Source organism: Solanum lycopersicum, chromosome 4 (genome assembly GCF_036512215.1).
Source record: "Solanum lycopersicum chromosome 4, SLM_r2.1".
NCBI lineage: Eukaryota > Viridiplantae > Streptophyta > Magnoliopsida > Solanales > Solanaceae > Solanum > Solanum lycopersicum.
The window spans coordinates 7524125-7549772 of NC_090803.1; the positions used below are offsets into that span (position 1 = coordinate 7524125).

Below are 25648 nucleotides of genomic sequence, written 5' to 3' on the forward strand. Positions count from 1 at the left end.
TTCAAGGTATTCTATACATCCCGGTGCAACCAAGATGTATCGTGACCTAAAGCAACATTTTTGGTGGAGTAGGATGAAGCGTGACATTGTTGATTTTGTTGCTCAATGCCCGAATTGTCAGCAGGTAAAGTATGAACACCAGAGGCCTGGAGGGACACTTCAGAGAATGCCCATTCCTGAATGGAAGTGGGAGAGAATTGCAATGGACTTCGTGGTTGGCCTTCCAAAGACAATGGGTAAGTATGACTCCATTTGGGTAATTGTTGATAGGTTAACTAAGTCTGCTCACTTCATTCCGGTTAAGGTGACTTACAATGCAGAGAAGTTAGCTAGGCTCTATATTTCAGAAGTCGTTCGGTTGTATGGAGTTCCACTTTCCATCATATCAGATAGAGGTACACAATTTACTTCTAAGTTTTGGAGAACATTGCATGCCGAGTTAGATACTAGGTTGGATCTTAGTACTGCATTTCACCCTCAGCAGAGTTCAAGTTTTGGAGGATATGCTTCGTGCATGTGTGATAGAGTTTGGTGGTCATTGGAATAACTTCTTACCCTTAGCAGAGTTCTCATACAACAATCGTTATCACTCAAGTATTAATATGGCCATATTTGAGGCACTGTATGGGAGAAGATGTAGGTCTCCCATTGGGTGGTTTGATGCATTTGAGGTTAGACCTTGGGGTACTGACCTTCTGAGGGAATCGTTAGATAAAGTGAAATGCATTCAAGAAAATCTTTTAGCGGCTCAAAGTAGACAGAAAGAATATGCAGATCAAAAGGTTAGAGACTTAGAGTTAATGGAGGGTGAGCAAGTCTTGCTGAAGGTGTCGCCTATGAAAGGGGTGATGCAGTTCGGTAAGCGAGGTAAGCTTAGTCTGAGGTACATTGGTCCATTTGAAGTTCTGAAGCGCGTGGGGGAGGTAGCGTATGAATTAGCCTTGCCCCCAGGACTGTCAGGAGTGCACCCGGTATTTCATGTGTCTATGCTGAAAAAATACCATGGGGATGGAAACTACATCATTCGTTGGGATTCAGTCTTCCTTGACGAGAATTTGTCTTATGAGGAGGAGCCTATTGCCATTTTAGATAGAGAAGTCCGCAAGTTGATATCAAGGGAGATTGCATCCATCAAAGTTCAATGGAAGAATCGACTAGTTGAAGAGTCCACTTGGGAGAAGGAGGCCGATATGCAAGAAAGATACCCACACCTGTTTACAGATTCAAGTACTCCTTTTCGTCCTTGCTTTTCTTCTTGTGATCGTTTGGGGACGAACGATGGGTAAATTGGTATCTATTGTAACGACCTGTTTAGTCGTTTTGAGCAGTAGAGTTTATTTCTGGTTATAGCTGTCTGGGTCGACGGATCCCACGACGGACCGTCATGGGCACGACGACCGTCGAGGGGGTCTCGTTCCAAAACACTTAGATTTTAAAAATTTAGGTACTGAGAACAACTCTCTGAACTTCGCAATGACATGGCAGGATGGACTGTCATGGGCACTACGGACCGTCATAAACCCTTAAGTGAAATTTAGTCTCTGAACTTTGTGACGGAAGCAGCAGGATGGACCGTCTCAGGCACGATCGGCCGTCACAGGCTGCGTAAACCTGACTGGGTCGGATTTTTGTTAAATATTTTAAGGGGCGTTTTGGACTATTCCTGCTTATAATTATAAAGTTAGTGGTTGAATGTTAATAATTCAATTACTTGGGGGTTAAGGGAGATAACCTTGAATTAATTAGTGGGTTACTTTTGTCATCTTTTATACTTAATTATATGGTAATTAGAGTAAAAGAAAAAGAGTTTGAATAAGGAAAAATCAGAAAAAGAGAGAGGGAGAACGATCGAGAGAAGAGAGAAACGAAGAGGAAAGCAAAGGTTTTGGGAAATAGCTTGCTTGATCGCGAATTCTTCGGGGGAGGTAGGTTATGGTTTATGCTATTCCGTAGTAAACTCTAAATAGCGATTGATATGTATTGGGTAATTTTAAAAGTCTTTTATATGCTTAATTGTGTACTTGCATGATGTGATTATGTAATTGTGATGAATTAGCATGATGAGGCTGTTGAATCTTAAACCTTAAAACCTCTTTGTTAATGATGATGCCGTGGTATAAAAGAAGGCTTGATGAACTAAAAGAATGAGGTTAATGGATCGGGTGTCACGTTCCGACACCAGGATAGTAGTAGTGGATCGGGTGTCACGTTCCGACACCAGGATAGTAGTAGCGGATCGGGTGTCACGTTCCGACACCAGGATAGTAGTAGTGGATCGGGTGTCACGTTCCGGCACCAGGATAGTAGTAGTGGATCAGGTGTCAGGTTCCGGCACCAGGATAGTAGTAGTGGATCGGGTGTCACGTTCCGACACCAGGATAGTATTAGTGCATCGGGTGTCACGTTCCGACACCAGGATAGTATTAATGGATCGGGTGTCACGTTCCGACACCAGGATATTATGAGGAGGATCGGAGTGTCACGTTCCGACACCAGGATAGTAAAAAGAATGAATCTTGAATTATGCTAATATACTCAATTTAAAGAATTTAATTCCTAAATGAGTATGGTATGGAGGCTTGAGTCCTCATAGATGTGCTTGGGTTGTGGCAAATGGTGATGGTACTGGTTGTTGTCACCTGTTAAGTATGTGGTTGGTTTTATGTTATTATCTGATATATATTGATTTCTATTCTGAGTTGGCCGATGATACCTACTCAGTACTTGTGTTTTGTACTGACCCATACTTGTATGTTTTCTCTTTTTTATTTGTGGAGTGCAGCAAACGTATCGTCGTCTTCAACTCAACCGCAACTCTAGCCAGACTTCAGCATAATCAGACTTCAGGGTGAGCTATTGTTCCTAGCTCGGACTGGATTCTTTCCTTCGCGTCTTGATGTCTTGAAGTTCGGATATGGACCATCTCTTTTACTTATTTTAGCTTCTTAGATACTCTTAGATTTAGTAATTCGAGGATAGATGTTCTTGTGGTGATGACTTCCAGATTTTGGGGATAGTAATTGATAAATTTTAGAAGTTATTTATTGATTTCGTTAATGAGTTTTAAGTCTTCCGCATTATTTTCTATTTAGTATAGTTGAAATGTTGGGGTTTAGATTGGTTGGTTCGCTCACATAGAAGGGTAAGTGTGGGTGCCACTCGCGGCTCGTTTTGGGTCGTGACAAGAACATCACAATTATGAGGTAGTGGCTTAAAACACAACTTTAGATACAATTATTTTGTTACTTAGGTGTCAATATACAAAAAGTTATTTGTTTAAGTAATTTTTGTATTCACGTAATTCTATATAGTATATTGCATGTTTAGTACACACATGTTTTAGTTATTTGTATATATCTTCCATTATTTATTTGTATATTCCTTTAGTTATTGTACGTGTCTGTAGATTTGATTAGTTTATACATATTTTAAGTTGTGTATATTGAATAATATACTATGTTTTAATAAGGGTAGTAGTAGATTGTATATTAAAGGCTCCATATTATTTTTGTTTTTGTATACATATACAAAAAGTAATTGTATTTAGTTGTAGAGATGAGAAAATTACATATATGATTATAATTTGTATATTTTAGTAGTTATATACAAATTATTGAAGTTAAGTATAGATTAAGTTTATATATTATTGTAGTATATACAATGTCATTTAGACAGTTGTATATATTGACATATTAAAGTACCATATTCATGTACACATACTAATATACAAAAAAAAAGTAAGTTTGTATATATATATAAAAAAAGGCAATTACAAATGTATATTTACTTTATACTTTTTTTTGTTATGTATACAAAAAAGTATTTATATGTAGCCCTTGATTGAAATAATGTAGCTTTTCCTTGTGTTTTTTTGCAGTCAAATTTATTTGCAAGAACCGTGGAAAAAGGACAATTCACATGCAATGTTATACGCAAATCAATACATTGAATAAGCTTTAGAATAAACTGCCTCCAAATCAATATAATCGTATATGTACATCATCGTGTTTTGCACAGTTGACAACAATGAGACGGTGTCATGTGCAAGCCCAATTGCTTAGATTAGGGCTGTGCAAAAAACGGGTAAAACCATTAACCCTAACCAATTTTCGGTTTATTGGGTTAACGGGTCGGGCTATTGGGTAATTGGGTCGGGGACCGGTTCACTAATTTTTTTAATTGGATTAACGGTTCGGGTGACGAGTTTGGGAAGGAAATATCCCGGGTCACCCGATTACCCGACTATTTCCCCCTATTTTCTAATTTTCTAAATCACATTTCACAATTAGGTTACAAGTTAGAAACCTTCTCCTTCTGCAGTTCTGCTTCCGCCGCTCTCCACTTCTCCAGTCTCCAGTCTCCATTCTCCAATTTCTAAACTCCGGTGAGGTGAGGACGGAACTCGACTAACCAACGAGTTACTCAGGCGTCCGACGAGGCGACAACTAGGGGTGCATATCGGTCTCAGTTCTCACAAGGTAACGACCGATCTTTAATTTCTGTATTCGTTGATTTCGTTCTATTTATCATCATTTCATGACCTTCTTCTGACTACTCAGTTTCCGCCGCTCTCTCTAGTCTCTAAAGTTTCTCCAATTGCCAAACTCCGGTGAGGCGAGTCGGCGACGACTAACCAACGAGTAACTCAGGCGTCCGGCGAGGCGACAACTACTCTCTAGTCACTCAAGCGAGGACGGAACTCACGTCTCACAAGGTAACGACTAACAATGACTTGTTTTGGGTGCTACGAGTTGTCTGAGTACCCTACTATTAATTTGCTGTAATGTTGACATAAATCCTTTATCTGCTCCTCTCCAATTTTCAAATAATTTTGCTGGTATTTGGTGTAAGTTTTCTCTGGAATCTGGATTATAAATTAGCCATTGTATAGTGGGAAATTGGGAATGCTTACACTGTTGTTAGTTGTTACACAGTTTATTTCACTATAAAAACTAAAAAGTGAAAACTTATCAGTTAACACTTAGCATTGGGCAAGAAATGTACCTTTTCTCCCATTAATTCTTGGATTTAGGGGTGGATCACTCGAAATTCCATGCATAATGTCTTGTGGCAAAACAACTGTAATAGCCAACTGATTGTACTTGGTATTTTTTGCTTGAATAAAGCTGCTTACTCCTTTTTTAGTTCCTTCAAGGCTTCAATAATTCATTGCTTCATCTAAATCTTATAAAAAATAGTTCAATAAACGATTATGGCATATCTTTTCGCAGTTTTTGGTGAAAGTATCATGGCTGAAAATGTCATAACTGATAAGGTTGTTGGTGAAAGTGGAGCTTCTAATTCAAATGCAATAGATCAAAGTCAAATTGTTGAGTTTCAAGTAAAGAAAGGGAGGAAAAAAAGATCTCGTGCGTGGGATCATTTTTCTCGTAAAACTGATTCTGATGGAAATGAAAAGGGTGTTTGCAACTACTGTAAGAAAGAGTATTTTGCTGATACAAAAGAACATGGTACGACGTCAATGCTTACTCATATATCCAAATGCCCTAAGATGCCTTATAACATTGATATTAGACAATCAAGATTCGCATTTCAACCAATGATAGGTGGTAACAAGGGTGATGTAGTTGTTGTTCCATGGAAATTTGATCAGGAAGAGTGTAGAAAGGCCTTGTGTCATATGGTAATTATTGATGAACTTCCTTTTAGATTTGTTGAAAAAGAAGGCTTTAAACAATTTATGAAAGTATCACAACCTTGTTTCCACATTCCTTCTCGTACCACTGTGACTCGTGATTGTTTTAATCTTTTTGATGAAGAAAAACATAAGTTGATGGCTGTTTTTAAGGGAACAAAACAAAGGGTGTCTTTAACCACTGATACTTGGACTTCCATCCAAAGAATTAATTATATGGTCATTACTGCTCATTGGATTGATAAAAATTGGACTTTCCATAAAAGAATTATCAATTTTTGTCCAATCACTAGTCATAGAGGTGAAGATCTTGGAAAGTCTATTAGTAAGTGCTTACATGAATGGGGATTGCATCACATTTTCACTGTTACAGTTGATAATGCTGGTTCAAATAGTGTGGCAATAACTGAGTTGTCTAAGCAATTAACTAAATGGGGGACCAACCTAATGGGTGGTAGTCACCTTAATATAAGGTGTATGGCTCATATTGTAAATCTTATTGTTCAAGACAGTACAAAAGAAGCAAATGCATCTATTGAACGAGTTAGGCAAGCAGTGAGATACATCAGACAATCTCCTGCTAGGTGGAAAAAGTTTCAAGAATGTTGTGAAAATGAAAATCTTGCTAAAAAGTCTTTATGCCTGGATGTTCCTACAAGGTGGAATTCAACCTACATGATGTTGAAGCGGGTAATTGAATATGAAGGTGCAATTGTAGATTACTTTGAAGATATCTGGATCACGATATGTTACATCAAATATTCATATTTTGTTTTTCCTTTTAAAATTTTTAGAGTTAGAAAATATTTCTTTTTGAATTTGTCAAGTTGGTGTTTACTTGAATCAATTGATATCAAATGAAGATCATGTTTTGGCTAAAATGGCGGAAAATATAGAGGAGAAATTTGATAAATATTGGGGTGATACTGAAAAAATGAATAAAATGGTTTTTATACCATGTGTTTTGGATCCTCGTCACAAATTTATCACTCTTGGCTTTGCACTTAGGAAGATGTTTGGAGAAAAAGGGGCTGCTTTAGAAATCGGTGTGCGAACATACATGGAATCTTTGTTTAATGAGTATACAAAGCCTGTTGATTCTGATAAAAATGGCCAATTTTCTTCAACTGAGGTGGATACTTCTGATTCAAGGTCTGTTGATTCAAGGTCTGGAGGAGAATTTGGAAATTTTTTTGAGGAATTACAAAAACATACATCTGAAAAAGGAGGAGCAAGTTCAAAGTCAGAATTAGTTAAGTATCTTGATGAAGAAATTGAAGTTGGAAAATCAGATTTTGATGTATTGCTTTGGTGGAAAGTTAACTCCCCTAGATTTCCAATTCTTTCTGAGATGGCTCGAGATGTGTTGTCTATTCCCGTTTCAAGTGTGGCGTCTGAATGTGCTTTTAGTACTGGAGGACGCATACTTGATTCGTTTAGGAGTTCATTAACTCCTAAATTGGTACAAGCTCTAGTGTGCCTTCAAGATTGGATTCAAAGTGAGCCACAACCCATAAGTATTGAGGAAGATTTAGATTTTCTTGAGCAACTTGAAGAAGGTAAAAAACGAACCTCATTGATGTAAAACTGTGAATAGTTTATTCTATATTTTTATTTTTTAAGTCTTGAGCCTTGACTTGTTATATTTGTCTTTAGATTTGGCAAAACTTGGAAACGAACTTTGCATTGATGACATGTAAAATTGGAGGTTTCCTTCACTAACTCTACTAAAGAAAAAGGAAGGTAGATGTCTTACTATTGAGGTGGTCTCTTATATTACATCATACATGTGTTATTTATTATCTTGTCTTTATGCATGATTTATGATTGACTTCTCTTTTCTGATGACTAATGAGTAATGAGTATGTAATATTATGGTTGATACAAATATTTGTGCAAAGCTCCCAGTAGAATTTGGTGTTCTGTATCAGTTTATCACTTTATTTTGACTAATCTTTCATTTTAATCATTAAAATATCTAATGCTTTCTCTGTTTCTTTGTTCATCAGATTTCATCATGCCTCAACTTCATGGTTCTAAGGCTCGATCACCTATTTGGAATCACTATGAAAAACTTGAAGAAAAAGAAGATGGATCATGGACAGTGAAATGTATTCATTGTGGTTGTGTTGCTTATTACCATTCACACTATAATGGAACTGCCTCCTTAAGAAATCATGTTAAACGTTGTTTGGAAACAAGAAACCAGAATCATTAACTTGCAAGAATTGATTACTAGCTATTAGTTGTTTACTTGAATGTGAAATATTAGTACTATGTTTGGACTAAATTTTCAGTTTGTGTGACTGCTATTTTGAATTTTTGAAATTTTGATTGCGCCTGTGTGAGCTGTTGGGGATTTGTTGACTGTTGTGGCTGTTGTGTCGAGCGTTTTCTAGTATAAAATGTTGTGTTGTGCTGACTGTTGTGGGCTGTGGCTGTTGTGTCGAGTGTTTTCTAGTAGAAAATGTTGTGTTGTGCTGACTGCTGTGGCTGTGGCTATTTTGTCGAGTGTTTTATAGTAGAAAATGTTGTGTTGTGCCGATTGTTGTGGGCCTGTGGCTGTTGTGTCGAGTGTTTTATAGTAAAAAATGTTGTGTTGTGCTGAATGTTGTGGCTGTTGTGTCGAGTGTTTTATAGTAGAAAATGTTGTGTTGTGCTGACTGCTGAGAGTTGGGTGAGCACTACATAAATGCATACTGTGAACTTCACTGATTCAGCATCAAGTGCACTTGTAGCTTCATCAAAGAGTAGTATTCTTGGGTTCTTTAAGATAGCCCTTGCTATTGCAAGTCTTTGCTTTTGTCCATCAGATAGTTGGGTTCCATGCTCACCTACCATAGTATAAAAAGGTTGTGATGAATATTGAATCAAGTAGTGTTTTGTTTGTGTTTTAGTGTGTGACTTTGTGTTTTAGCAAGTAAAAGAAAGGCAGTGTAAGTGTTTGCTAATTGCTAGTATGTTGTCACTTTAGTTGCACCGTTGCAGCCTGCAGGACCTTTTGCCTGTTCTTCATTTTAAAAAATGTGTGATATGTTAACGGTTAACCCGATAATCGAACCGATAAGGGTCGACAACCGATTAACCAATAACCGATTAACCGATAACTTAATGGTTCTTTAACGGTTTAGCTAGTCTACAAACCGATAACCGATAAGCAAAAACGATAATGTTCAAAACCGAACCGAACCGACCGATATGCACCCCTAGCTTAGATGTTTTCTGTTGAGGGAGTTGGAAGGTAGTTCTGTCAATGCAATACTTTGTTATATAAATGGCACAACGCTTCGATTCACAATCAGGGAGGTTGCAATAACTTTTGGTTTGAATTGTTCTGATAATGCTGCTAACTTCTGCTTTGATACTGATCAACCCAATAGAATCATGCTAAGTATTTTTCAAGATATTCTCTTGTCACTAAAGGTCGATTGGTTGAAGCTTTTAAAGCAAAGGTATGGGGTGACAATCAGGAAGATGCATACAAGTTTGGGATTCTATATTATATACTAGATAATCGAAGGCCTGTATACGGGCCCAATATAATTACTTATAAATTTAATATCAATTTTTCATAGAGAATTTTAATGTTTACTTTTATTTTTTATTATTTTTAAATAATAATTTTTTTAACAAAAATATTACATCAAATTTGATCAACATTCTTTTCCCCAATCAAACTTTTTGCGTAAATAAAGTAATATAATAATGTAGATTAATTCAAAACAAATTTTATGCTTGGTAATACTCATGATTTAAAATTTAAGTTTTCTTTTTACTATTGCATACTGACATAAATTTAAAGATTTTAAAATAATTTTTTTTAATATTAAATTGTTATATGTAATTTTCTTACATATCTTTACTTTAATTTATTTTTTCACAAGTAAAAATTAGAATTAAGAAAAGCATCTCATTATTACATGAAGCTCAACGTGGAATACATCTTAAATAATAACAGAAAAATGATTAGTAATTAATATAACACACTATTTTCTTTATATTCTGTTTCTCAGGTAGAATGATATATAGCGTTTATATTTTTCTTTTCTAAATTCATATCAAAATTATATTTTCTTCGTCTTAATTAATTTTTCTTATTTTTTTAAAAAAATACTTTATATATTTATAAATTATGTAAAATATGTAATTATAATAATTAGAAATTTATAATAGTTACATGACATATAAAAAACAGGTTGACTCTCAAAATTTTATTAATGACACGTAAACGAAGACATGCAAAATAACATATATTATTTGAAATGATATAACAATACTATAAATCACAATAATTAACACTTTTAAGATACTTTTATAATATAAAATAAATTTGATTGATTTTCAATGAAATTTATAATTTGAATTATTTATTTAACATTTCGGAGAAATGCCAAAAAAATAAAAATGATTTGGAGTTTAAATGTGAAGAGGAAATGTGAACCTTTTTAGTTTTGGATTCTACTTTTGAAAATTTCTTATATTATTCTAGGGTAAATAAAATAGTGTATGGAATGAATATTGATTTTTAAAACTAAGGAACTGTCCATTAATCTTTTTCTTTTAACCCATTATTTTGATGTATTTAATTAGTTTCAATTAATTGTATACGAAATAAAAATTACACTGAATAATCAATTAACTAATGAAATTTTAATGAGTATATTTGTATTTGTAAGTAAAATTTCAATCAGTGTGACATAAATAGGATAAATGAAGTAACATACATTATTTGCAATTGAAGTAAATAATAATGTAAGTTATAATAATCAACAATTTTTAATATTTGAAACAATTAAAAATTGATCAACTCTCCAAATTTTATTTATATCATATATAACATAAATAATATTGTGAATCGTAATAATTAACAATTTATGTTTTGGCTAATGCAGAATGTTGTGTGTAGTGTGTATATTTAGATATATAATAATAATCTTTTATATGAAATTAGTTGTTTTTCATAACTATGATGAATATAAATTTTTTGTGAATCTAAGAAGGAATAACAAAACACAACAATTGAGTAGATTGAATGTTACACTACTTTAAGGAAAAAAAGTATTTTAATTTTTTAATGTTATTAACTTATTAGTATATTGAAAAAATGTAAGAAAACTACTACGTGGCCATAAGAATATGTTAGAATTTGGGTGGTTTTTCTGGAATTTCAGTACTTCCTATGCACGAAGTACAATTGCTATTAAGCTGTAAATTTTGTTTATTTACGAATTTGCCCTCGGTCTTCCTCTTCTTTCACTCTTCTATATAAATAAAATACATGAATTTATCATGTCCTCCAAACCTACTACAACAACAATAGATAAGTTGGACTTTGATTTGATTGAAACAGGTAGATTTATGGATTATCCGTGGGGTCGGAAGACTTTTAATGAACTTTCCAAATCGATCAACGACAAGATAAAGCCAACTGGACAGTAATACAGGATTTAGGGCTTCCCCCCTTCCAATAAAAGTTTGGTTTTATGAATGTTGCTCGTATGTTGATGAGAAGATTGTTGTCAAGGTTTCTAGTCACATTCCTCGGATTATCAATTGGGTGACTAAGAACGACCATCCTCGTTTTGATTATTTCATGAAAACAATCTTCAAAGATGCAGATAATTCGGTATGCATTTTTAACTACAATATGCATATTACATTGTGATTATATTGACTTACAATTTTTCATGATTATGAAGATTAAGTTCAGAAATATTGAACCAACAGCGATGGAAATTAAAATCCTCCAACTTCCTCCACCGACAGACCAATCAGTTTCACATGCCCCACAGATTGAGTTTTCTGATCACAATAAAGCTACAGAGCCGGATGATGATTTTCAAAATCCGCCTATTATAACAAGCAGAAAAGAAAAGTTATTGAATGTTCCTCTCCGATTAGGAAAAATAAAAAGCAATCTGTTCCAGTTATCTCCCTCAACAAATCTTCATCAAAGGGGCAATTAAGATCTATACACGAAGATCAATCTCGCGGCAAGCCACACGATCACAGTCCATCAATATCAACAGTGTTGAGAAACACGGTGATGTTGGTAGGTCACACAACAATAAACGTGGAGAGCAGAAAGGTGTACAAGACTAAACACAAATGGGGCAAAGCAAGAAGTCAACATGCATTACCATTTCGCATGATGAATATGAATCATTCAAAAAAATTGGTACTGAAAGGATTACAATCCTGTAGCTTTTTACCATAGTCGTAACATGATTTTTGTTTAGTTGACAGTTTCAATATTTGGTTTAAATTAACAATTTTACGCTACCTTTGATTTTAACTAACTTGTAATATCATTTTGCTTGTTTTGAACTATCATCTTAGTGTTATACAGATATATGACACTGTCTTTTTCTTTTTAATTGCACATATAAGTTTGACATTACATATAAAAACAGATCTAACAATTTCTATCTTAGTTTTATTTTGTAAATCGTAGATAAATAAAATGTATACATATACAATTTATTTGAACAAAAAATTATTTTAAAACTCACTATTTTGATTCTTACGTGTATATATGCACTGTTTTGTATACAAATTAATGCAACTACTATATTTCATGCATATAAGGTTTTATTTGTATAAGAACTTATTTTTTATCTAACATTTTTTCATGTTGAGTATATATATACAAATTGGATTTACGAATTTATATAACAAAGTAATATATTGTTCAAATTATTCATTGTATATTGTATATAATTACACTTATTGTGTAGAATAATTACTTTAAACAATTTGTTACACTTCACTGACACTATCTATTCATTTGTATTCTTTTAGTATATACCGTTTGTTTACAATTTTTTTTTTATAGGTCAACACACACATTTTGCATGTAATTGTAAAGAAATGTACAACATATAACAAAATTACAACGTAATTTAAGTCATATAAGTATACAAAAATCAAGAATGCAATTAAGTCATAAGTTGCAATATAGACGCATAGAGTTTCAATTCAATTTCATGAAAAAAAAAATTCAACCTTAAACATCTTGTGGCTTAATCCTACATGAATGTCAATTGTGACCTGTCATTCCACAAGTGCTACATGTATTTTTCCCCTTAATCCTCGATAACTCTCTTGCTTTTTTTTGCGAGGCTTTTTGCCTGCCCAGAGGTCGTTTAAATTTTTGAGGTAATACTTCATCAGCAAGTACGCTATCCGAAATCAGCCATGCTTTTACATCCGGTAAAGGATGTATAACATATTATAGGTCTTCAACATAGTCTTTGGTTTGTATAAATCAAAGCAATATTCATCTGGTGGAAGACTCTTCCACTTCAATACGGCCCAAGCATGCTCACAAAGTATTTCCTCGTACTGAAATCTTCCACAGGTGCAAGTTTTTTCCTTAAGACAAACTACAAAATATCTTCCATCATCATTAACATTGTACACATATTCCGTTGATTGTACAACCTGCTCATTTATAAATACAATAAAAAATCAATGCATACTAATATATATATATATATATATATATATATATATATATATATATATATATATATATATAATATACAATAAAATATTTACACATTACTAATTATACAATTATTCTTAAATTTACCGTCATTCTTGTGCTTATTGCTTCATTGTCTGCTAATATGACATGATATTTTCCAATCAATGGTGTAAATGTGCAGGTTGCCTCCTTCTTGTAGTCATGATTTCATCTTCCAAATAATAGTCTTACCTCTTCGAGAAATTCCAAAATAGGCAATTCTCTCGCTGAAACAAGTGCAACATTTATACTCTCAGCAATATTTGATGTCATGTGTCATCTTCTATGTACTTTTGCATAACACAGAGCTCATTTTTCATATCCAGCTAACTCCAAATACTCTTTCACTCTTATATCTTCCTTTTCTACAGTATCCATTAACATATCAAATTCATTCTTCGTGCAAGCTTTTGCCATTGAGAATACACCAGATAACTTCTCATAAGATTTTCTAAACTTTTTCTGAACATTATTTCATAAGTGCCACATACACGCATAGTGTGGTACATTAGTGTATACATTTGTATCAGCCTTTATACTGCCCTCATTTCTATCAGATACAATATACATGTTACTCCTCTCACCGTATGCTTCTTTAAGCTGCTCAAAAAACCAAGTCCACGCAACATCGTTCTCTGAGTCAATAATACCATACGCAAGTAAAAATATATGTCCTACAATAATATCAATATACAATTTATTTTTAATGACGAAATCATATATTTAACCGTACATATACAAAGATTCATGTATATACATATACATTAGTTAATATATATATACATGTGTCATCTGTCGTGCTTGCTGCAACAAATGTCCCATTATATGGACCTCTTAGATGACTACCATCCACCACGACTACTGCTCTACAATGCATGAATCTTATAAATGTATTCAATGCAACAAATAGATACAAGAACTCATTATTTATACTTTTTTTTCATACGTATATGAGACCCCGGGTAAGTGATATCCATCATATACAAATATGCAGGTAACTTTGCATATGATCCAGCTGGTGTACGCCTCAAAGATTTCAACGCTTTCTCCCTGGCCCTCCAAGCCAACATATAGTTAACATCAACTTCAAGATCAACCTTAACATCTTTTTTTATATCAGCTAGTGTATATTTACGCTTATGATCTACCAATTTAGGTTTCACAATCCCTCCAATCAAATTGCTAGTTACATGTTGTTGCGAATAAACTCTATCTTTTAAAGGACATGTATGCTTTCTGTTGAATGCTCGAATTCTGAACATTCCAGATTTGTTGATATTAGAGGCCTTCATTAACCATTCACATCCCTTAGAATAATATTCCAGAGTATAACTGCATGATATTTTTCATCACATTTAATCAATTTATATAGTATACAAATTTATTTTACACTATGCAATAAAAACCTTTATACATTTTAAAAGACGATATTTGTAAGGCATACTACCTGATTGAATTTGACCTAGCAGTTTTATACTGAAACCTCTCTTCAATCGCATATCTTTCCATGACTGCTTTCAAAATTGATCTGTACTTGTATACTTGATCAACCTCAACATGCTTGTTAGATTCATCTGAAATCACCCCAGTTGTATCAATCGATACAAATGCAACATTTGTTTTCTCCAATTCAACAAAAATCATACCATGAGAATCATTTTCTGAAACAGTTGGCAACACCCCTATCTCTCCATATGATAGACATTGACACTGCGAAATCTGTCTATCACATGAATCCAAAATAGTTATACAAATCGAAAACTTGTTAAAATCAATGTTGGCCTTTTTAAGCATTACGTACACTCTGACACCCATGTCATGTGTATAACCATTCGTTTATTGTTTTCTTCAACCTTGTACTATATCTTCAAAATCTTATTATTCATATCAACACCAATCTGTGTGGCAATAATAGTATAAATTTCAAGAACCGTTGATTGTTCCTTAAAAACTATTCCTTCTATAGTATAATCAATGTACCTATTTGTATCGTCCCATTTTCCAGAATACATAACCAAAATAGCCAATGAGGCCATTATCTGTAGAATTTCAAACAAAATTTTATTTCAAATCATTCGCAGAAATCATATATACATTTCTATACAATAAGATTAATAAATAATGACAAACTTATGTTTACACTGATCTTCTTTCTAATATACTAATACCAATTCAAAAAAAGTATATAATTGTATCCTATGGATTTTCATCTTAAAAAATTTATATAAATTTCAACATATACATTACTTCAGTATTTGTCACGACCCAAAACTGAGCCGCGACTGGCACCCACACTTACCCTCCTATGTGAGCGAACCAACCAATCTAAACCTTAACATTTCAATGTAATATCAACATAAAGTAATGCGGAAGACTTAAACTCATTAATAAAAACCAATTCAATAACTATTATTTTCCAAAATCTGGAAGTCATCATCACAAGAACATCTACTTCAAATTACTACATCTAAGAGTTTCTAAGAAGCTAAAAATACATAAAAGCTAGTCCATGCCGGAACTTCAAGGCATCAAGACATGAAGAGGAAGATCCAGTCCAAGCTAGAAGCATTAGCTCACCCTGATATCCGGAATAATGAAGACTGGCTAGAGTTACTGTTGAGTCAAAGATGACGACACGTTTGCTGCACTCCACAAATAAACAAGAAGAAAACATAAAAGTAGGGGTCAGTACAAAATACGGGTACTGAGTAGATATCATCGGCCAACTCAAAATAGAAATCAATATATACCAAGTAATATCATAAAATCAACTATGATACTCAACATGTAGCAACAACAAGTACTATATCATTAACAATTACCATCAAGTTCACACATGAGGACTCAAGCCTCAATACCATACTCATTTGGGAATTATGTTCATTAGATTGAGTATATTAACATCTTTCAAGATTCATTATCTTTATTTCTCTTGTGTCGGCACGTGACACTCCGCTCCCTCATATTCATTAATCCTCTTGTGTCGGTACATGACACTCCGATCCCCTACTACTATGTGTCGGAACGTGACACTCCGATCCCCTAAATCTACGTGTCGGTTCGTGACACCCGATCCCCTAAATCTACGTGTCGGTTTGTGACACCTGATCTCCTAAATCTACGTGTCGGTTCGTGACACCCGATCTCCTAAATCTACGTGTCAGTTCGTGACACCCGATCCCCTAAATCTACATGTCGGTTCCTGACACCCGATCCCCTAATCTCCTTCTATCAATTCATCAGCCTTCTTTCTTACCAAGGCATCATCAATCTCATTATTTTAGTTCATCACGCCTTCTTTTATACCAAGGCCTCATCATTAACAAAGAGATTAGGGTTTTGCAAGATTTGGGATTCCATAACTTCATCATGCTTATATAATCACAATTATATAATTACATTCATGCAAGCATACAATTAAGCACATAGCAGGGTTTACAATATTATCAATACATATTCGCTATTAAGAGTTTACTATGAATATCGTAAGAGAAACCATAACCTACCTCCACCGAAGACTAGTGATCAAGCAAGAATTTCCCAAGCTTTGTTTCTCCTCGTTTCTCCTCTTTCTCGTTCGACTTTCTCTCTCTTTCTCTTGTTTTTTCTATTTTCTTTATTCAAAACTCTCTTTCTTTGACCCTAATTAGCATATAATTAAGAATAAAAGATGGCAATAATAACCCACTAATTAACTTAAGGTTACCTCTTTTAACCCCCAAGTAATTAGACTTATTAACATTAACCCACTAACTATATAATTAAAGCAGGAATAGTCAAAAACATCCCTTAAAACAATTGAGGAATTCCGACTCAGACTGGGATTTACGCAGCCTGTGACGGCCCGTCGCGCCTGCGATGGTCCGTCCTGCTGCTCCGTCACAGAGTTCAGAGACTCAATTTCTCTGAAGAGTCTGTGACGGTCCGTCACACCTGTGACGGTCCGTCCTTCCATTCCGTTACGAAGTTCAGAGAGTCGATTTTCGGTACCCAATTTCAGATTTTCTAAATGTTTTGAAACGAGACCCTGCGACGGTCCGTCGTGCCCATGACGGTCCGTCGTGGGGTCCGTCGCCTCAGCCTGTTTTTCCAGAAATAAAATCTGCTGCTCAAAACGACTAAACAGGCCGTTACAGTATTTGTATATGCAAAATTAGAAATCACAGAACGTATACTACACAACTATATCACAGGTAATGCAAATAGATACAAAACAAAAATTTCATACTTATATACAATTAAATAACACGACCTTTGTATACAAAAAAACTTAATATACAACTGCAAATTGAAATTACTGCTACAACATACTTCCGTTTACGATAAACATTGAAACCAGTTTTCAAAAGAAAAACACTCCAAAAGAAATTATATACACTTACGTTATGGACATATACAATTCTCAACACACTAAGGAACACACATATATCCAAATTTGTATATTCAATAGAACATTGTATAATTATTGCAATAATAAACATGAATTTTCATCCAATGAACCATTACCTGTATTTGAATATACATAAAAACAAAAAAGTAGATGAACTGCTGCTTCGTCAAAGCGCAGAAACAAGTTTATCTTGTCTTTCAATTATTGTATACTCTTATTTTTTGAAAAAAAAATGAATTTGAACGTTTACATTAAATTATGGCATTATCTAAATTTATTGTTAGCTTATTTAACGCTTTAGTTACAAACCACTTTTTCTAAAAGAAAATTGTATAAATAAAAAACAAAAGAAACGTTATATACAAACACTAAACTATACTCATAGAATGTAATTAGATAAACTATACCCATATAATGTTATTTAATCAATTAAGTTTGTCATATATGAAATTTTTCCAAAAAAATACTATTGAACTTCTTTCACAAAATTAAGAAGAAAAGCTCATGCAAGGCATTTTCGTACCTTATCACAATGAATAGTAAGTAGTGGTGAATCCAAAATATAAACAAGGGTATTGTTATAGATACGAAGATACAAATGCAGTTACAATCGACAACATACTCAATATAATCTCACAAATATAAGTCAAAAGAGGATAGGATATAAATAAACCCTACTTCTACCTTTATGGAGTAGAGATGTTGTCTCCGAAAGAGGAAAGTTCCATTAAGTAACTAAAATTACAAAATAACAAACGCTAGAATGGCTTTTGAAATATGTATAGGAGACATTTGCCCTCTTACCACCAAATTCCAACACCAAAAAGTAGAGAGCAATATCATATTCAAATCACCAAGGATTTTTTGACACTACCCATCAAGCCATAAGATTGTCAAAGGCAATGCTAGTTATGCTCTAATCTTCTAGCAATGCAAGAGGAGTATATGACACAACAAGGTAGACGGTGCTAAATTTGTGTAAACTGCAACGTATACAGCTTTGTCCTTCAGACTCCTTATGTAAAAGCTAAAATCTCCATTACAATAGGTTCCTGAGAAGGAAACCCCAGGGAAGTTCTCCAAGAAAGGTGAGGCATCTACATTAGGTTCACCGAACAATAACTTTCCACGACCATAGCAAGCGATCATCATACCACCAAAAACATACTTCTTCTGTATACCTATGCTTCCATTACTATTAGAATGATCATCAGTTAGGTGGTTTAGATTCTGCTTCAGAAGCTTAATGTCGTTTGAAACATTGTTGCAAGAAGCATACGCCAAATCAGGATTTGCATGGTAAGAGTGAAAGGAGTCGAAATCACTGATACCATCACCATGGACATAAATATACTCGACATCACCTCTGCAAATTCATATAATTAGTTACAGAAGTAGAGAGAGAGAGGACGAGGAAAGGCATAAATAGTTGTAACGACAACAGTTCAACTATGACAACAGTATGCCCAGTGTGATCCCACAAGTGGGGTTTGGGTAGGAAAAGGTGTATGCAAACCTTACCCTACCTTGTGTGTGTGAGAGAGAGTTTATTTCTGATAGACCATCGGTTCAATAAAAGCATTTTCAAAGATAGATTCAACAACTACATCTAGAAAAGAGAAGTACCAGCAGTAAAAATAATAAAGATATCCAAACATTAGTAATAAAATTGAAAATGTTTTTTCATGTTTGCAGAAACAAACTCAGTTGAGGACTCCCTATTCTCTCCATGAACTATGGAAACTTCCTAGAGAATAATCCTTCAATCTGCATGCTTTTACACATCAAACACCTCAGGATAAAATTCATGCATACATATCCAAACATCGTAGAACATTCAAAGTCTTGAGTAAAACCCAACAAAAAAGATAAATTTTGTACAAATTCTCTTTGATGAAGATTATTCCTCCACGACTATACTGATAGGGATTACAATTCCAATCGATTACAATTCTTGGTTGAAGAACTGTGAAGAAGTTGGGTAGAATGAAAAGTTATACAAATAGAAATAATAAATTGATGAATGTACAAAAGAAAAAAATTACCTAGAATTGAATTGAATGAGAATTAATTTTAAGATTTTAAAATATAAATTTAATTTGTTTTAGAGATTTGTGAGGATTGAGGGGTTTATGGTGGTTGAGAGAATTAAGGAGACAATTAGGAAAAAGTGAAACAAAGAAATTGAGTGCAAGTTTGTATAAAATGGTAATTGAAATTCACCCCTCCAGTACAAATAAAAAAAAGTGAGACCCATTATAATCATTTTTTAAACAATAACCTTTTTATATAATTAATTTGAACTATAGTCATATAACATAATTAAGTAGTAAATGTTAGCTTAGTTATATAATTATCCCTTAATTTTAAATTAGACCTTGTGTAGTATTTTCTTGAAAAAATTATTAGCACTAAGTTATTAACGTGTTGTAGTGATACCATTCAGGAAAATCTACAATAGGTAAATTCTCTTACGAAAAACTACAACACTAGGTCAATGTGAAATTAAGAGTAAGTACATAATAGAGGTATTGAATACGAGATATATAGTGACCAGACTCACGAACTTGAAAGATTATGGGATCTATACTTTGAATCTGACGTAAAAACAACGATATGAATGACATGCATATCCTTTCCTAAATCTATCACTAAATCTTTTTTCCAATGAGGCAATTACCTCGATAGCAGTAATGAATGAAACACTAACGATTGACATAGCTATGAGAAATCGAACTAGACCTAGTTATGCTAAAGTCAAAATAGAGATGGACAAAAGTGATTTATCACAAAACAATTCAATGATGACCAAAGAAGGATATTTGTTGCTTGAACAAATAGACAAAATAAAGGAGACGTGCCAAGCAAAAGAAACAAGAAGGAAGAGAAATCACTACTATTCAAGCATCATCAAGACAATCAAAGAGAACAATTGTCAAATATAAATACAGTGATTAGTATTTTAAGAATCTGACTCTACATTCTCAGTCCAGAAAAGAAGAATATATATACATGAGATTGAATCTCCTACTCCTAAAATTGTTCCTAAAAAATATTCTGAATATCTTATTTTTATAGTATATCATATAATATCTCATAGAATATTTTTCACAAAATAAGATACACAATTTAAAGTTACTATATTTACACAGATCTTTGCTTAATACCCCCTCAAGTTGGTACGTCAAGATTTTGAATGCCCAACTTGCAAATAAGGTAGTCAAACTAATGCTTTCTTAATGCTTTTGTGAAAATATCTGCGAGTTGAACTTTAGAGGAAACATATGTTGGATGAATTGTTCTCTCATCTCAGAGAATATGACAAAGTATTTCTATATGTTTTGTCCTTTCATTAAATACTGAACTTTGTGCTATATGTAGCATCGATTGACTATCACGATATAGTTTTATTGGAGTAGGATGTGTCACCCCTAGACTGGACAAAATTCTCTTTAGCCACTTTAATTCACAAGTTGTGATAGTGATAGATTTGTATTCAGCTTTTGTAATTAACCTGGACACCATTTGTTGCTTCTTAATCTTCCAAGATATTGGTGACTTGTCTAAGAGAACAAACCACCCAATGAGATCATCAAGTTAAAGGAAAACATGCCCAATCTGAATTGCACCATCCACTACGCAATAAGATTCCTTGTCGAGGTTTTTTCAAAAATCGAACAACTCCTGACGTTGGCAATAGGGATAGTATATGTATACAATAGGACAACTATGATCTAGTGAAGCGCAAATATATGAGACGACCTACTAATTGTCGATACCTTTTGGATCAGCAAGTATGCTTCCTTTCGCTAAGTCTAACTTGTGGTTTGACTCCATAGGAACATTTGCAGGTTTCTCTCCTAGTAATCCAACTTCAGAAATAATATCCAAAGCATACTTATGTGGACATATGAAAATGCCTTATAAATTTCTAGCAACTTCAATGCACAAAAAATACTTCAACGTGCTTTGAAATTATCAAATCATACACACAAATAAGAACATTTATTTGTATGTCATTCATTTGTAAAGTAAACAATGAGTAGTCGGAGTAGTATTTCAGGAAACCACACTCATTCGAGGAAGTTGATAACTTTGTGAACCAACATATTGGGCTTGCTTCATTTCATACATTGATTTTTATAGTCTACAAACCATATCAAAATGTTGTACATTAAAGCCTGGTGGTTTATTCATGTGCAATAATTCTTGAAGGTCTCCATGAAGAAAAGTGTTATGAACATCCATTTGATGCAACTCCCATTGCATTGTTGCAGCTACATCTACAAATGTCCACATTGTAACCACTTTGATAACTGGAGCAAATGTTTCATTATAGGCAATTCCTTCTTTTTGATGATTGTCAAATGTTACAAGTCGTTCTTTATGTCGCTCCATAGAACCATCACAATGATATTTTATTTTATAAATTCACCTGCACCCGAGTACTTTCTTTCCATGTGGTAATTTTTCAATTATCCATGCCTCATTCTTTTTGAGAGCCTCAATTTCAGTCTGCATTGCTTGTCTTCGCCTTTCATCTTTCAATACTTTTGAGAAGAATAATGACTCATGATGTGTAGTAATAGCTGCAAGAAAATTTTGATATAGCAAAGAAAATTTATCACAATTCACATAATGTGTTATTGGGTAAGGCGTACATGAGGTATGCATTGTAGGATATGAGCTAGTGGAAGGACTCAATTTTCGGATGGTATTAGTAACATAATTACATAGAAAGGCATACTGTTGTTTTATTCGATATCCACGATCCAATTAAGGTTCATTATTTTGTTCTTCGCGGCCCTCTACCTCTTGGATACTAGACATGTCTTCTTTCTTCATTTCTTGAGCATCTTGCACCTCATTAACTTGTGAATCAGACATATTAATCACTGGTTGGTGTTCGCGATGCTCAAATCCAATATCTCTCTCAAAACAATCATAAACAAATCCATTATCAATAACAACATTTTCAATTTTCTCATAAGAACTGGAACTTGTTGGATATATGAGAATTCATTCTAAAATAATACAACATGTCTATAAAAAAAAGTATTCATTTGTTTCAAGATCATACAATTTCCAACCCTTTTTTGTATGGGTATCCAACAAAAATATATTTACGACTCTTACTTGAAAATTTATCCCTTTTCTTTCCTGATTATAAGCATAACACAGTGAACCAAAGGTTATCTAGTTCCCATAAGAAGGAAGCTCTCCATGCAAAATTTCATACATTGTTTTTCCGTTTATAATTAAAGAAAAAGAGTTCTATTTATCAAGTAACCTACGGCGGACACACATTCTTCCAAAAAAATAATTAGAAGATGTCTCATTGATCGTGATACATTCAAGATGAACATGATTTTTTGTGGGGTTTTGACACAAGAACTTTGAAAACTATTCTTTGTTCTAGAAAATATTTTTTCATGCAAGTAAATTTCATCCCATTATCATTTGGAATAATTTTAACTTCATTATTATATTGTTTTTCCTTCCATGATGGCAACATCATGTGTGACACCTCCTTATTAATTAACAAAAATATTCATATTGCATGGAATAGTCATCTACAATTGTCCAAAAAAATAAAGCACCACTTGATGATAAATTTCTTTGCAGAGATTTTTTTTACATTCTATGTGATATGATTGAAAGCAAAGTTGGTTCGGTAGTATTTTGAATCCATGATACTATCATGGATTAAAAGGTTCACCAGTCCTCCAACACAGACGACCCTTCTACCGGTTCCGTCAATAAATTCATATTTCCTTCAAGCACCTCATTGCATGATCTCATTCTTCATGATTTTCTCCCCGCAGTTGTACTTCCGTAATCAAGTTATCTGGGTTGTTGTTTAAAGTCAAATGATAAGGTGAGATTTTCTATAAGTTTTGGTCGTGGGTCGCCCACGTGGACCAACCCGACCCAACCCAATCTGTTTTAATATCTTATCCAATTAATTAATTAATTAATTAGGATAAATCCTTTAAAGGATAAGACTATACAGTTACAATGTAAATGTTCAACTTCTCTTTAAAAGACTTCTAGTGGGAGCAATTTTAGTGAGACGTGAGAAGTGGAACATCAAGTGTGAAAAGAGAGAAAAATTGTGAAACAAAATCAAGAATCAAGTGTTCAGTCTAGAAACAAAAGTATTGAGTTTCTAAGACAGATTCATCAACACACAAAAACAGACTTCTAGTTTGTGAACAAAATCTTTGTTTCCTAGTGATTCAAAGATGGACTTGAGCACCAACCTGTCAAAGAAGCAGATTAACGACTTTCACTTTGAATTACAAGGTACACATCTTGTTCTTAATTCCTCTTAATATTCTGACAATGATATCAGAGTCATTGTTATTAATCTAATTATGCGTTACTTTCTTCGATATTCACTATGTTTTAAGAAAATAAATTAAGTATATTTCTTTTAAAAATCAGTGAATAGAAAGAAGAAGAAAAAAAATTGGAAAAAAATTTTAAGCTTTTATTTGATGTTTAATTATGAATTAATAATATGGAAAATAGGATTCAGAATCCTATTTGGTTGTGAATCATGAAAGAGAAAGGATTACTTGTCCTACTATGAAAATAACTCGACAATTTTTTTTTTAAAAAAAAATGCTTCTGTTTGATAGCAATTTGAAAATGGGTTGGAAGATATTTTTGGTCGAAACTTATCCAATCATAATTCGGCTGTGCATATCTTTCCGAAAAAATATTATAATAGAGAAACAGAACTAAAATGAGTTAGATACGAATTGTTGAGAATTTTGATTGTTTTTTTTTATAGTTTTTCGAAAAACTGCATCTGTCTGGAGCAATTTGGAAATTTTTTGTGCAGTTTATACATGTCTGCAAACAGACTTAAAACAAGTAAGATATGAATTTTTTAAGTTGGACTAAAAAAAACTTTTTAAAAAAAAACCTATTCAGAATCATTTTTATATGTGTCCTCTTTAGGATTTTATTGGTCTTGTGTATTCATTTACTCCTAATGTTTCTTAAACAGTTGCTTGCCTTTTATGAGAAATTTGTAACATATGTTGTCACATTAAATGGATTAACCATATTTCTTTTTGTTCCAATTTCATATATGGCTGAAAAGGAACATGCTCAAATTACTCCAAGTGGGAGTTCTCAAAGTAGAGCAAAAGGAAGAGGTCAATGAGCAATCCTCCGTAAGATGTGTTTTTCGAGGGCGAAAAGTCGTACAGATTGGTGTCCCAAAAGAGACACAAAGTATGTTAAGGAGTGAAAGGACCATTCGAAGAAAAAAAGAAAAATATCTAAGAGAGTTTAAGTTTTTGAAGATGGATCTCCTTGGTTGTTTAATAGGATTCCTCCAGATCTTTGTCAAAATTTTGAAAAGCTTAATGAAAGTGAACAAGTTTCAGAGAGTAAAAAGGGTATGATGTTTTGAATAATTCCTTGCCAGAATACTGGAAGAATGAACTTAATGAAGTTAGAATTGAAATTGGGGATACTAAAAAATTATGAAAGTACTATGTAATAATAGGAGTTAAGTGGGTAAAACTTAAAACTTCACCCACAATGTATCCAATACTTCCTTTTTTATCAATTTAAATATTTTTTTATTAAACTTTAAAGTGAACATCTTTAATTGTGCTTTGATATGATTTTTTAAGTTTTATTCTCTTTTATTTTGGATGAGTGAATGATTATTCTATTGCACAATATTATATGGTGTTTAATAATAAGACATGAAAATTTGTGATTATAGTCTAAAATACATTAGCGTACACATTAAGAAGTTAATTTTAAATATTGGTTAAATGTTTAATTTATAAATGATGAATGGATACTTAAGTATCTTTTCGATTTTACATTTAAATATGAAACCTTTATGAGAATTGATTTGCTTGAATGTGTATGTCACATGCATACTTATTAAAATTCTTGCCTAATTATATGCCAATAACAGTCATAACATGCTACAATAGGTCACATAGGACAATATTGAATGAAATAGTTGGCAAAAGAAGGGCATTTAGGTTCTTTCACTAAAACTGAAATGTCAACTTATGATAATTGTCTTGCTGGAAAG

The 25648-nt window shown here is 33.3% G+C and overlaps 2 protein-coding genes and 1 long non-coding RNA gene across 3 annotated transcripts; 2 read left to right on the top strand and 1 right to left on the bottom strand.

Annotated features, from left to right (window-relative positions):
• Positions 1–5212: 5212 nt before the first annotated feature.
• Positions 5213–11622, top strand: LOC138347860 (zinc finger BED domain-containing protein RICESLEEPER 2-like). Its single transcript, XM_069296440.1, has 6 exons — positions 5213–6362; positions 6520–7215; positions 7666–7767; positions 8377–8477; positions 11169–11282; positions 11356–11622. The coding sequence occupies exons 1-6, from the start codon at positions 5213–5215 to the stop codon at positions 11620–11622; spliced, it is 2430 nt and encodes an 809-aa protein (XP_069152541.1).
• A 1237-nt stretch (positions 11623–12859) lies between these two features.
• Positions 12860–13457, bottom strand: LOC138347861 (uncharacterized). Its single transcript, XM_069296441.1, has 2 exons — positions 13377–13457; positions 12860–13099 (listed from the first exon to the last, which is right to left on the bottom strand). The coding sequence occupies exons 1-2, from the start codon at positions 13455–13457 to the stop codon at positions 12860–12862; spliced, it is 321 nt and encodes a 106-aa protein (XP_069152542.1).
• A 10187-nt stretch (positions 13458–23644) lies between these two features.
• On the top strand, positions 23645–25183 carry LOC112941334 (uncharacterized). The gene is made up of 2 exons (XR_003246432.2): positions 23645–23880; positions 24689–25183. It is a non-coding gene; the product is annotated as an uncharacterized lncRNA (long non-coding RNA).
• The last annotated feature ends 465 nt before the right edge of the window (positions 25184–25648 follow it).